This window comes from Macaca mulatta, chromosome 9 (genome assembly GCF_049350105.2).
Source record: "Macaca mulatta isolate MMU2019108-1 chromosome 9, T2T-MMU8v2.0, whole genome shotgun sequence".
Taxonomy (NCBI): Eukaryota; Metazoa; Chordata; class Mammalia; order Primates; family Cercopithecidae; genus Macaca; species Macaca mulatta.
In genome coordinates, this window is record NC_133414.1 from 32,018,272 (window position 1) to 32,032,338 (window position 14,067).

The 14,067-nt window shown below is 44.6% G+C and overlaps 1 protein-coding gene across 1 annotated transcript in view; it reads left to right on the forward strand.

Annotated features, from left to right (window-relative positions):
* Nucleotides 1-9,838: 9,838 nt before the first annotated feature.
* LOC144331421 (supervillin-like) overlaps nucleotides 9,839-14,067 on the forward strand; it is a 40,972-nt gene continuing 36,743 nt past the window's right edge. The window contains 2 exon segments of the mRNA XM_077947950.1: nucleotides 9,839-10,013; nucleotides 12,932-13,159. Coding sequence (XP_077804076.1) covers nucleotides 9,839-10,013; nucleotides 12,932-13,159 — 403 coding nt within the window.

Here is a 14,067-nt window from a genome sequence, read left to right on the forward strand (position 1 = left end):
AGAAGTCAGTGCTAATTCCAAGTTTCTGACTAGGCCGGTGTCCTGGGCTCTTCCAGCCAATCTGGAGTGTGGCTTATGAAGCCTAATTATTCTCTAGACTTTTCATTAAATAATGTGAATACACTTACCTGTGGAGTATAAGCTTTGCTACATTGGATATGGAAAGACGAAGATTTCAGATGGGCTTGGTTCTAGGAGCGCGGGATGGTGGCCACGCTTTGGACTGTGTGGAAGTTCTTTCCGTGTAGTTTACACAGAGGGTAGAGCTTATTCAGCTGTCCCACTTACACAGTACCCACAGCGGCTTCCTCGGTCTCTTCCTTGGCCTCTATGGAAATGCACCCATACAGGGGGAAGGTCAGCTTCACAGTGAGTCTTTTTCATGCCCATCTTTTACCCCTCTGGAGGTCACACTGACCTTGAGGAACTGCAGTTCCCTGTTTCCACAGGTTTGTTTTCTTCCTTCGAGGCAGCAGCACCCTCTGCCCTGCCTGCTCCGGGCACATCAAAGAGTTGGAGTTGTGTACACAGCAGTCTTGGGGTGACTGTGGCTGGTATTAAACTAGGAGACGGATTTGAATCTCATCTCCTCTTCTTGTCAAATATGAGTCTTTGGGCAAATCACGTAACAATTTCCGGATCTGTAAACTGGGGATGGTACTAGTTCCGGTGTTGTGCTGCAGCCTGACGTGCGTGCCTCTCTCCCGACTTTGAGTTCAGTGAGTCCTGTGGGAGCCTGAGATCCGCCATGGTGGGAGTGTTGACACCACCAGTCAATACTACAAAGCAGGTGCTTTTTGCAAGGCCAGGTGGAGGGCCCGGGTGGGCGGGGCAAGAGGTCAGGGCCATTTGTACCTTTATCAGCACCCCGCTGAGTAGTTCATACCTCGTAGGGTCTTGGGGAGATAATTAAGGAGATACCATGTGCTTAACATGGGGGAAAGTCCACAGTAAGGGCTCACTTCCTTTATTATTCTCCTCTTTCGTTTCCTCTTTTATTCCAACACGAGTCTTCATGAGGCTTTCCAAACTTTTGACCATGCTTTGATGCCTTGGTTGTTTGAAGGCATCTGTTACTTTAATGTATTTTAACACTGGAGGACAGCGTGTAGATCACCTAGACAAGTTACTGATTTTCTGAAGAAGAAATTGTAGCACAGAGAGGTTGAGTAATTAATACAAGCTTGCACAGCTATTCCTAGGTCAAGAAGAGGGGGTCAGTCCGAGCTAAAGCACACAACTTCCAGTTCAGCAATGTCTTCACACACCACCCGACAATCCTGCTGTAATTACTTAGTTGCACAAGAAATCACAATATTTACAGAAATATAAGTAAATGAAAAAAGCTACCAATTTGCTCCCCAATATAAAACGTTTTACTTGCAATCAACAGTGGCATAATTTTTATGTTCTGCATTTTCTATTTAACATCTTATCTTGATTTAAATGGACTTAACTATTAATGGAGAAATGTTTCACTTTCAGAAAGAGTTCTCATTTGAAGATAAAGATCAGCTCACCAACCACAAAAGAGGAATTGATGCTAAGCTTTTAGTTGCACTTCCTAAAGGTAAGACTGTTCCTAAGTGACCAACCACGTCTGGGTAGATGCGTATTGTGTTGTCTGAATTTCCTTGAGCAGAACTCTCTCCCTAACCTCCAGCTTACAGTCTCCTTTGCGGCCCTTCCTGCCTCCTCCAAGAATTAGCTTCAATTCCCTGCCGTCTCTCTCCATGCATTTTTAATCCTCACCTTTTTTCCCTTCCTTGCCCTTTAATTTTAGGCCTCCTGAGGTTTTGCCAGAGGCTGGGTGTGGTGGGTGAGAAAGGGAACATAAAATCGACCTTCACTCATCTCTTTTCTCCATTTAACCTTCTCCAAGGGCAGTGAGTTCTGACCATATCCCCATCTCTTCTCTGTCCACCCACTCCTGCTGCCTCCGGAGGCTGCCCCAGGCCTCCTGATGCTTCCCAGAGTTAGGGCTTTTACATTTAACATCTTGTAGCTTCCTGCTGGGCTGAGAACAGCCCGTGCAGACTATATATCATGACCGTCTTCCCCAGGCAGGCACTCACACGTGTTTGGTGAATTACTATTTCCACTGGTCAAGGCACACATGCAGTAAAATGTCTGCACCACTATAAACCAATTCCCCCTAGTTTTTCCCTGTGAAATGATGGAAACATCGCCTGGTCTTTGTAACTGTAACAGCAGCACAGGGAACGATCAATGGTCCAGGCTCACTTCATCCTGACTGAGCTGTGGAGACCTTCCAGAGGAAGAAACAGATTTGATGGAAGGGCAGATTTTTTTCTACTCTGAAAGAAAAAGCAAAAATCATGTCCCAAAGAAGTTAGACCAAACAACATATTCTTTTAATAGAAAGTAAATCCAGTAAAAAAGGCCTGCTGCCGAATTGGAATACATCTGAGGAACTGAACGGATGATGGGCCAAGACATAGTCTGATAGGGTGGATGTCTGAAAGACTCCGGGGATTTGGCCTGGTGAGGAAAACTCAGACAGGGACATGTGGCAATTCTCAAGAACTGACAACACTGTCAGCTGGAATATAGGTTTATTCTATGTTGCTCCAGAGGCCAAAAGTAAGAATAATGTATAGAATTACAAGGAGGCAGATGAGATTTCATATCAAAAAGAAAATTAGGCCAGGCACAGTGACTCACACCTGTAATATCAACACTTTGGGAGGCCGAGGCGGATGGATCACAAGGTCAGGAGTTCAAGACCAGCCTGGCCGAGATGGTGAAACCCCGTCTCTACTAAAAATACAAAAATTAGCCAAGCATGGTGGTGGGCACCTGTTTTGACAGAACGAGACTCTGTCAAAAACAAAAGAAAAAGAAAAGAAAAGAAAATTAATAGTTCATGGTACCTGGAAATGAGGTGGTCCACACTGTGCTCACATCAGCTCTCCCCCAGAAGTTTTCAAGGCAAGTCAGTGGCCTCGTGTCCAGGTAGGACGGGTGGAGATGGGGCATGGAATGGCTGTGAAGTGGAATGATTCTGTCAATGCCTAGGACTCTCTGTGAAAGACAAAAAACCAAATTTACTTCTTTTTATTTTAATTTATTTATTTCGAGACAGAATATCTCTCTGTCGCCTAGGCTGGAGTGCAGTGGCATAATCTCGGCTCACTGCAACCTCTGCCTCTCAGGTTTAAGCGATTCTCCTGCCTCAACCTCCCAAGTAGCGGGGATTATAGTCATGTGACATCACACCTGGCTAATTTTTATAGTTTTAGTAGAGACGGGGGTTTCACCATGTTGCCCAGGCTGGTCTTGAACTCTTGGCCTCAAGTGATCTGCCTGCCTCAGCCTCCCAAAGTGCTGGCATTACAGGTGTGAGCCACAACGCCTGGCCTTAAGTGTTTAAACCTATTCAGGTGATCAAAACAAGGTGTAAGAATGAACAAATCAATGTAAGCATTAGCTGAGAAGAGTTGATCAGGCAAAGTTCTACATAGCAGAGGTTGCTTCCACCAGTCAGAAGCGTCCCTCTTTCCCCTTCTCTATCCCAGTTCCTTTATTTGAAGCATAATTCCACAGGCAATATTATGAGCAGAAAAATCAAAAGCAGTATGATATGCTAGGTTCCTTAAGGTTTAACAAATGGTAACTTCATCTGTAATAAACTTTTAGAACACCTAAGCTTATTAGCCAGTTGTATTCTAAAATTTATCATAAATGGTTATTAAAATGTAATTTTTATAAATCAAAGATGATGATTTCCTGTCTTCAACCAGATCGATATTTCTAAATTAACAAGGTCCTTTAAACCTTTAAAACATGCTTTAAAAATGCCAGTGCTCCGTGTCCTCTGAATGTCACCTAAATTATCTACAGGCTTATTTCATGTCTTTTTTATGAGAAAAAAAAAAAAAACAGATTTGGAAAGACCAGCACTCTCTTTGTTTCTCTGTCTTAACAGATATGTTAATAATGTTGTCTGTCAGCCTTTAGCAACGTATGTGAAAAAAGGATTTAGCTATAATTTTGTTTTAATGACATCAAGTTTTATGTTACAAGTTTATAGAAGTCTGTTTGTGTTTAAAGAGGGATTTCCCCTGTGAAATTGAGCATTAAAGTGGTTGCTGCTTTTTCTCCTCAGGACTTCCCTAAGTGTGTATCACAAACAAGAAATCAAGGGATTAAAAATCCTTACCTGGCCGGACGAGGTGGCTCTCCACTGTAATCCCAGCACTTTGGGAGGCCGAGGCGAGTGGATCACCTGCAGCCTTGCCAACATGGTGAAACCCCATCTCTACTAAAAGTACAAAAATTAGCTGGGTGTGGTGGCAGGTGCCTGTAATCCCAGCTACTCCAGTAGGCTGAAGCAGGAGAATCACTTGAACCCAAGAGGTGGAGGTTGCAATGAGCCAAGATTGCACCACCCCAGCCTGGGCAACAAGAGCAAGAGTCCATCTCAAAAGAAAAAAAAAAAATCCTTACTTATGTAACATTTATAATATTAAAATAGATTTTCCATTGAGGAATTATGAAATGGACCAAATATTACTCTACTTTCTTTAGCAGCTTTATTAGGAAACAACACAGTCGGGTGTGGTGGCTCACACCTGTAATCCCAGCACTTTGGGAGGCCGAGGCAGGTGGATCATCTGAGGTCAGGAGTTTGAGACCAGCCTGGCCAACATGGTGAAACCTCACCTCTACTAAAAATACAAAACTTAGCCAGTTGTGGTGGCAGGCGCCTGTAATCCCAGCTTCTCAGGAGGCTGAGACAGGAGAATTTCTTGAACCTGGGAGGCGGAGGTTGCAGTGAGCCAAGATCGTGCCATGGCACTCCAGCCTGGGTAACAAAAGCAAAACTCCGTCTCAAAAAACAAAAAAACAAAAAAAAAAACACAACACACATACCATGCAACCCTATCATTTAAAGTATGCGATTTGGTCAATTTTAGCAATTCACAGAGTTCTGCCTCCATCAGCACAGCCAGTTTTAGAACATTTTCATGACTGCAAAAAGAAACGCTACACCCTTTAGCCGTCACCCCTCCGCTTATTCCTCTAGTTTGTAATTGCTTGGTTTATGAGCTGCTTGTCTTTATATTAGTGGCTGCCATCCAAGAGTAAAAGTGAAAGGGCTTTACTCCTGTGGGAAGTAAGATCAGAATATTCCGGATCTGGCCGGGGCTCTTGGGCTGTCGCGTGAAGGAGGAGAGAAGCGTTCTTGGCAGTACCCCGCCACTTATATTTCTTTGGAAGGTTCTACTGTGCTCAAGTTTGGAGGACTGAACTCAACAATGTCTTAGCCAGAAACCTCTGTTTCTTAGAGCTAATGGAAGAAACTATGTTTCCCAAGAAAAGCACCCCACAGACAAAATCATCCAGCATATTGGTGTTATATCGTCTTACTGAAAAGCATATTAGGCAGTGAAATAACTTATGAAGTATTACAGCTCTGCTGTCAAATTTCCTTAAATTGCCTTACTTGAAAACTAACCTCCAGCTCCCATTAGAAATAACTAAAGAAATAGACTCATAGAGTCCATATTGCCAAAGTGGTACCACTCCGAATCACTCAGAGAAGAGTAACAGACCAACATAGTAAGTAAAACAAGGGACAGGCGGATATGTTTAGAAGCCCTAATGTATTTGAAAGCAAAGTAGAAAATGGCTTATTATAATGGAAATTAGACCATTGATGCTTATTTATATCTGGATTACATAATAACTACTATTACTAAACATGAACCATATATGAATTATAATTTTGACACAGCATATAATCAATTGAATTACAGCTGGTGAACCTAATTTTAAAAAGCATTCTTATTCTTTTTTGTTAGAAAATACACGCTGAAGAATTTAGAGATAAAAGGGCCTCATGCTGCAATTGACTCAAATGGTTCAGAAAAAATATTATGTAAACATGTATGTGTATGTATGTACATACATATGTACATATAAATACACTTATGGAGAGGGAAAAAAGAATAAAAATAAGCCAAAGTAGTAAAATGCTACATATTATGAAGGATATCTTTTACATTGCCTGTAAGTCTGAAATTACATAAAATTTTTTTAAAGTTTTCAAACAGAGACCTTCAAGATGATCAATCAAAGATAACTTTGGGCTGGGCATTGTGGCTCACGCCTGTAATCCTAGCACTTTGGGAGGTTAAGGCAGGTGGATCACCTGAGGCCAGGAGTTCAAGACCAGCCTGACCAACATGATGAAACCCCATCTCTACTAAAAATACAAAAAATTAGCTGGGCATGGTGGTAGGTACCTGTAATCCCAGGTATTTGGGAGATTGAAGCAGGGGAATCATTTGAACCCGGGAGGCGGAGGTTGCAGAGAACCAAGATTGCACCATTGCACTCCAGCCTGGGCAACAAGAACGAAATTCTGTCTCAAATAAATAAATAAATAAAAGAAGATAACTTTGGTAGAACTGTAGGTAGTCTGTAAAGAAAGCAACAAAGTTACAACATAGATTTCCACAGCAAAAGGGACTTCCATCCATGATGTTTTTAGCATTAGCTTTATGCTAATAATTAGTAATATAAAACCATGTGTTATAATATTAATAATAAACACGGTTTTATATTAGTAATAATATAAAACAAACATGTTTTTTTTTGTTTTGTTTTGTTTTGTTTTTGAGGCGGAGTCTCGCTCTGTCGCCCAGGCTGGAGTGCAGTGGCGCGATCTCGGCTCACTGCAAGCTCCGCCTCCCGGGTTCCCGCCATTCTCCTGCCTCAGCCTCCCGAGTAGCTGGGACTACAGGCGCCGCCACCACGCCTGGCTAATTTTTTTGTATTTTTAGTGGAGACGGGGTTTCATTGTGTTAGCCAGGATGGTCTCGATCTCCTGACCTCGTGATCCGCCCGTCTCGGCCTTCCAAAGTGCTGGGATTACAGGCTTGAGCCACCGCGCCCGACCAAAAACAAACATGGTTTTATATTATTAGTAATAATATAAAACAAACATGAAATATCATACACGTTAATTACACATTAATTATATTACATGTTTGAATAGACTTGGGGAAAAGAGGTGAAACCCAAAATGTCTATTACTTCTTTTTGTCTGGTACATAATTTCTTTATTATAATCCCATGTCTGTAGGAATGAGGTAAATCTTGGCAATTGAAAAAATATTTGCTGGAAAGAATGGACTGACAGCTAATTATTTGTTTGCTGGAAATTTGTTTGCAGGAAGAATTTTTATTTTCCTAAAAAATTCGCTATAGATTTCCAATAAGAATTAATAAGCTCACCAATACATTTAAAGGACAGTTTAATTTATGAGCTCATTTAATTCCTCAGGGAAGGCCAGGCACGGTGGCTCATGCCTGTAATCCCAGCACTTTGGGGGGCCGAGGTGGGTGGATCACGAGGTCAGGAGATCGAGACCATCCTGGCTAACACGGTGAAACCCCGTCTCTAAAAAAAAATACAAAAATTAGCCGGGCGCCTGTAGTCCCAGTTACTCGGGAGGCTGAGGCAGGAGAATGGCATGAACCCGGGAGGCAGATCTTGCAGTGAGCTGAGATCGTGCCACTGCACTCCAGCCTGGGCAACAGAGCAAGACTCCATCTCAAAAAAAAAAAATTCCTCAGTGAACGATCAGAGAGGACCCTAAGGTGTCCCTTCAAATACCCACTACGTTGATGGATTCTAACTTCCAGGAGCAATAGGTTTGGCATAGCTTTGCTTTGAATCTGGGCTTGACTGAAAAGAGTGCAGTGCTGGGCTAGTGGCGTCTATACTGTGTAACCTAGGGCCTGGGTGTCTAAGGCATAGGCTGTGTATTTGAAATTCTAGTACTGGGGCATCAGTGATTCTCAATGGTTCTCAATCTAGGATAGCCCCTACGGGGCTTTAGAAGGACATTTTTGTGTTGCAACAATTGGGGGTGATTTAGCTTTTAGTAGGAGAACCTGGGACATTCAACATCCTAAGTACAGAGCAAAGCCACTTCCCACTTAGAAGCCGTTAGTGCTCCCGTAGTGATCTTCGAGTTCTCTGGAGCCAGCCTCCTGAGTTCATGACCCTGATGAGGTACATCTGTGTGTCTGCTAAATCCTATCCTGAGAACTTCCCGTCTTATGCCCAGAAGTGTATGGCTATCAGAGGGCAGTGTTCACTGGTGGGCTGCTTATCCTGTTTTGTCCAGAAGAGGACAAAGATCTCCATGGGCAATAGGATGACTCAGCCTGTCCGCTGTCCTTCTCTTGGTTCTCGCTACTCCTGGCTGAGGTTCAGCTTCTGTGATGAACTGCATCCTGGCTTCCTTCTCATGTTATCTTTGTCCTTATAGAATACTGAAACAGGGCAGTAAGGTTGGCAGGAAAGTCTACCTTTCCTGTGGGCAGGAGGCTTGCACAGTCTCCCGATTAGCTGACCTTTCCTTCTGGAATACAGGGAATAGAGAATGGCAGGAAGCATTCCAGAAGGAAAGATCAACTAATGATCTTGGCACTCAACTACTGATTATGACACTGTGTGTGTGTTAATGGTTTTGATCCTTACCCAGATGAAATAGTGTGGGGGGGAGAAGGGAACTATCAGGCTGTGCCTGCAGTCTCAGCACTTTCGGAGGCCGAGGCCGAGGCCGAGGGATCGCTTGAGCCCGGGAGTCCAAGACCAGCCTGGGCAACATGGTGAAACCCCTGTCTCTACAAAAATACAAAAATCTAGCCAGGCGTGGTGGTGTGTGCCTGTAGTCCCAGCTAACATGTGAGGCTGAGGTGGGAGGATCACTTGAGCCTGGGAGGTTGAGGCTGCAGTGAGCTGTGATCACACCACTGCACTCCAGCCTCTGTGACAGAGACCCTGTTGATGGTGACAGGAGACAGACACATTCCTAGGCAGACAGGGACAGGTCCCCGGTGAAACCCGACCTTCAATCCAAAGAGAGCCTAAAGCCCAAAAACCAAGCTCCTGGTTCCAGATAGAGCCCATAACCAGCCTGAGAACTTCTATCACCATCTTACCCTGTCTTCTCAATGATACCTTTTTTTTTTTTTCCCCTGAGATGGAATCTCGCTTTGTCACCAGGCTAGAGTGCAGTGGCATGATCTTGGCTCACTGCAACCTCCGCCTCCCAGGTTCAAGTGATTCTCCAGCCTCAGCCTCCCGAGTAGCTGGGACTACAGGCACGAGCCACCACACCCAGCTAATTTTTGTATTTTTAGTAGAGACAGGGTTTTACTGTGTTGGTCAGGATAGTCTCGATTTCTTGGCCTCGTGATCTGCCTGCCTCAGCCTCCCAAAGTGGATGATGCCTTTTAACCAGTCAAATGGTACTTTTTCCAAAACCTGCCTGTGGACCAGTCAGCATGCGCTACCCCATTCTAAGCCCATAAAAGCCTCTGACCTCAGCCTCACAGAGGGCTACCTGCTCATGGGCCCCTCTTGCAGATGAGTGCTGCCCACTCTAGGGTCCCCTCTCCGCTGAGAGCTTTCCTTCTGTCACTCAATAAAATTTTTCTCTGCCCTACTCACTCTCCAGCGCTGCCCGTCTTATTCTTCTTGGTCACAGGACAAGAACCCTGAACTCGCCAAGCTGTGGGCAGCAGGTAGATATGAGCTGTAAGTGTCCCTGCTTGCCAAGCTGTGGGCAACAGGAGTGAAAAAGCTGTAGAATGCCCCTGCTCCCTGAACTGTGGGAGTGAAAAAAGCCGCTGAGTGTCACACCCTTTTGCTCGCCAAGCTGCAAGCGGCTGGAATAAAAGGGCTTATGGCAAAGCTCCCACTCACTGAGCTACGGGAGTGAAGAGCTGCATTTCTTGGGAGTTCAGACATTGGGACTCCCCAGTCGAGAGCTGCAACATCCCTTGGAGCTCCATGGTTGCTGGCATCTCCAAGTTTTTTGGTGCCACTGTGTTCCCCTTGTCTAGACGGTGGCACCCAACACAGAAGCTGCTTGTTGCACACCTGGTCCAGCCGTGGACTGAGGGTGGAGCCTTAGCAGGCACAGGATCTGGGTTGGTAGAACCACGGAGTACAGCCTGCTGGCCGAGTGGGCAGAGTGAGCCTGTAGGCCCAAGCAAGGCCCTGGACACAGGTCACCACAACTGCAGAGATTTCTGGCTGGCGAAGTGGCACCGAGGGACTGTCACCCTCCCTCCCGCCAAGCAAGCAGGGAGAAAAAAGCCACTGGGCACTGTTTCCTCCTGCTCACCGAACTACAAAAGCCGTAACACTGTAAAAAAAAAAAAAAAGAAAGAAAAGAAAAAAAGAAAAGAAAAGGAAATGAAGGAAATGTGATAATGCTACTTAGGACCCTACTAATATTTTCTATTTCTCAATTAGGGTTTGAGGCATGGGTTCAAGTCGTACCTTTGAGGCGCCCTTGGAATTTGGTTTCGATGGCTTCTTGAGTGGCCTTTTGAAAAATTTGGCTCCACTCTCCTCTTTGGGGTTTAAATAACTGATTAAAACGTTTTGCTTTTTGTCATCTTTGAAAATATTTTCAAAATATGTCCTAACAACCATTAAAGTTTTATCACCATAATCTCACTAGGGCTAATTTGTTGATGGGGAAGCTGTTGTTATTGGCCAAGTCTCCTCTCCCGAGGCTGTGTGGCAGGGTGCCCCATTCTCACTATACCCCTGTCTTCTAAATAGCAACATAATGACCTTTATAAGACAAGCAACTCTGCTTCCAGCTATTCTGATTCCTGCAGAGACCAACTGAGAGACTTTTTTGAAGTCACAGACAGAGAGACTTTGTCATTTTGAAGCCAGCTACCCTAACAAAAGCCAATTCAACTAGTTTTAAGGTGGCTATCACATAAAAATAAATGAAGAAAAGCAAGGCTGACATCTCTGAACACAGTCAAAGGACAATATAAGGCCAGACGCGGTGGCTCATGCCTGTAATCCCAGCACTTTGGGAGGCCAAGGCAGGCAAGTACTCAGGAGGCTGAGGTGGGAGGATCATTTGAGCCTGGGAGGTTGAGGCTTCAGTGAGCCTGGCCAATATGGCAAAACCCCATCTCTATTAAAAATATAAAAATTAGCTGGGCATGGTGGTGGGCACCTGTAATCCCAGCTACTTGAGGGACTGAGGCAGGAGAATCGCTTGAACTTGGGAGGCACAGGTTGCAGGGAGCCGAGACCACGCCACTCGACCACGCCACTCCAGCCTGGGCGACAGAGCGAGACTCCGTCTCAAAAAAAAAAAAAAAAAAAAAAAAAGGGCAATATAAAAGCTATATGTGTGTGTGCACGTGTGTGTGTGCATGTGCGTGTGCGTGTGTGTGTGTGTAGTTTTGACTCACTACTAAAAATTACCACTTTGAGAAAAGAAACGGAAATTGAAGCAGTCAAAAATCAAATTCCTTTGAGTTTCTCCTGTGACTCAGCCTTTCAAAACTTCTCATTGGCCCTGGCCCCGGGCTGTCCGGCCACCTCCCTTTCTTTCTCCCAACCCTTCCTGAGTCCTTCATAAGAGCCACACGGATGAGCCTCTATGAATTTAAGCGATTGAGGAGCAGGCAAGAAGAGAGAACTGTGGCCATTTCTCCAAAGAAACAGTTGTCTGGCATCTCAGTAATATGCTGGTAGTCAGTATCATGTGAGAACCTCCCATCCTCAGCACATCGTTTGTTCTGTTTCTCCACTGCTGCCAGAAACATTGGGGTCATTACCTTGCCCATCATCCACCTAAATTATAGCAAGGAAACCACTGTTAACATTTCCTTCCAGCAAAAGCCTGTGCATGGAGGCGGAGGACCTGTGTTCATCTAAACTGTAGCTAATTGAAGCGGCCACTTTAGGCACTGTGGGAAACAATCAGATAGTTACAGCCATTGACAGATTCTTTGAGAGGGAGGAGGAGGAGCCGCTGTGAGTTCATGCTTATAGCTTGCCGATGGCCCTGTGGGGTTCACACTCCTAGTCTACACTTCTGTAAATGATTTCCATAGTAAAAGCTTAGAATACTTTGTTAAATCAAACAAAAGTTAGTAACAGTTATTGAGATTTCTGCCTAAATACTTTCCTAGAGAGATCTTGCTCGTCAGGTCTCCCTGGATTCCCCTAGATGAAACAGAACCTTCTCCCTTACCCTGTATGATTTTAGTTCCTTGCCAACCTATATATGTGACATTTACATGAGTCACCTATATAGGTGTTGCAATGTATATGCAACAAAACATTCTATTTAAATTATTTTAATGTATGCAATTTTAAATATATTACATATTTATTTCATATTAAACAATACTTTGAGGATCTGACTTAAAACATGTCTTAGCTTTGCCTTGATAACTCAGTCATTGTTATGAGTATCAAATACTCAACTTGATCTTAGGAGAGGATGATGCATCCGTGTGTGTGTGAACTCTTCTTCATTTGGCATCTGCCTCCCCTCATGAAAAACAGTCTCCAAGAAAGCAGGAACTTGGTCAGCTTTGCATGTCACTGTTACATAGCAACCAAGAACTCAAATTTGCAGTTCAATAAAGATGTTGCATGAGTGAATAAAGCGAGCATATAACTACTAATACTATATCTTGTTCTTTTTTTGTTTCAGTTGTGAATTAAGACAAATTTTTGAACCAAAGAGAAAAGAATTCTTAGAAATTAGAAGTTAAGATTTTTTTTTTTTTTTTTGAGATGGAGTTTTCTGTAGCCCAGGCTGGAGTGCAATGGTGCCATCTTGGCTCACTGCAACCTTCACCTCCCAGGTTCAAGTGATTCTCCTGCCTCAGCCTTCCAGGTGGCTGGGATTACAGGCACGCGCCACCATGCCTGGCTAATTTTTGTATTTTTAGTAGAGATGGGGTTTCAACATGTTGGCCAGGCTGGTCTTGAACTCCTGACCTCAGGTGATCCACCTGTCTCAGCCTCCCAAAGTGCTGGAATTACAGGTGTGAGCCACCGCGCCCAGGTGAAGCAGGTAAGATCTTCATAGTACGGAGTTATTAGAAGAGCTTGGCAAAGCAGTATTCCATTTTCCTTTAGACTCGATCGCTGTTGCTCACTCTGCCTCTTGTGTATCTCACAGAAAAGAAAGAATTGCCAAGCGCCTGGAAGGGATTGAAAATGACACCCAGCCCATCCTCTTGCAGAGCTGCACAGGGTTGGTGACTCACCGCCTGCTGGAGGAAGACACCCCTCAATATATGCGAGCCAGCGACCCTGCCAGCCCCCACATCGGTGAGCGTGGAGCTGGGTGGCCCATTTTCCAGCAGGCTGCCTGGCTGGTTACACGTCGCCTTTTCCACCCAGTGGTATCAGAACGTGAGATATTCCGCAGAAGTGAATTGTGTGGATATAATTTTTTTTAAGACAAGATTTCACTCTGTCACAGAGGCTGGAATGCAGTGGCAAAATCATAGCTCACTGCAGCCTTGACACTTGGGCTCAAGCTCCAGGGTTCTCCCACTCCAGCCTCCTGAGTAGCTGGGACTACAGGTGTGCATCACCACACCTGGCTAATTTTTTTAAACTTTTTTGTAGAGGTAGAGTCTCACTATGTTGCCCAGGCTGGTCTTGAACTCCTGGCTTTAAGTGAGCCTCCCATCTTGGCCTTCCGAAGTGCTGGGAATACAGGTGCAAGCCACTGCACCTGGCCTAATTTTTTATTAAATGTATTTGGTTTTTGTTTATTTATTATTACTATTATTTTAGAGACAGAGTGTCACTCTGTCACCTAGGCTGGAGTGCAGAGGCCTGATCACAGCTCACCGAAGCCTCAACCTCCCAGGCTCAAATGATCCTCCCACCTCAGCCTCCTGAGTACTTGGGACTACCAGCGTATGCCACCATGCCCAACTATTAAAAGTATTTGTTAAAAACAGCAACAACATGTATGTCATCTCTGCCCCGCCTCACAGATATGGCCTTCCATGTCACAGCAGTATGAAATGATTCCTCTCGGCACATTGTTGGGTAACTGAGGGCCAGTCATTTTCCTCCCTTGACTGGGGCCCTCAAAGGCAGTAACTTTTTCTGCACCCTCAGGGTCCAGCACAAGATCTGTGCTCTGAGATAGGGGCCTCTCAAGGTTCTCAGCCAGCACAGGGAGCAGCTGCTCTCAGCAGGGAGCATTAGAGGCAAAGCTG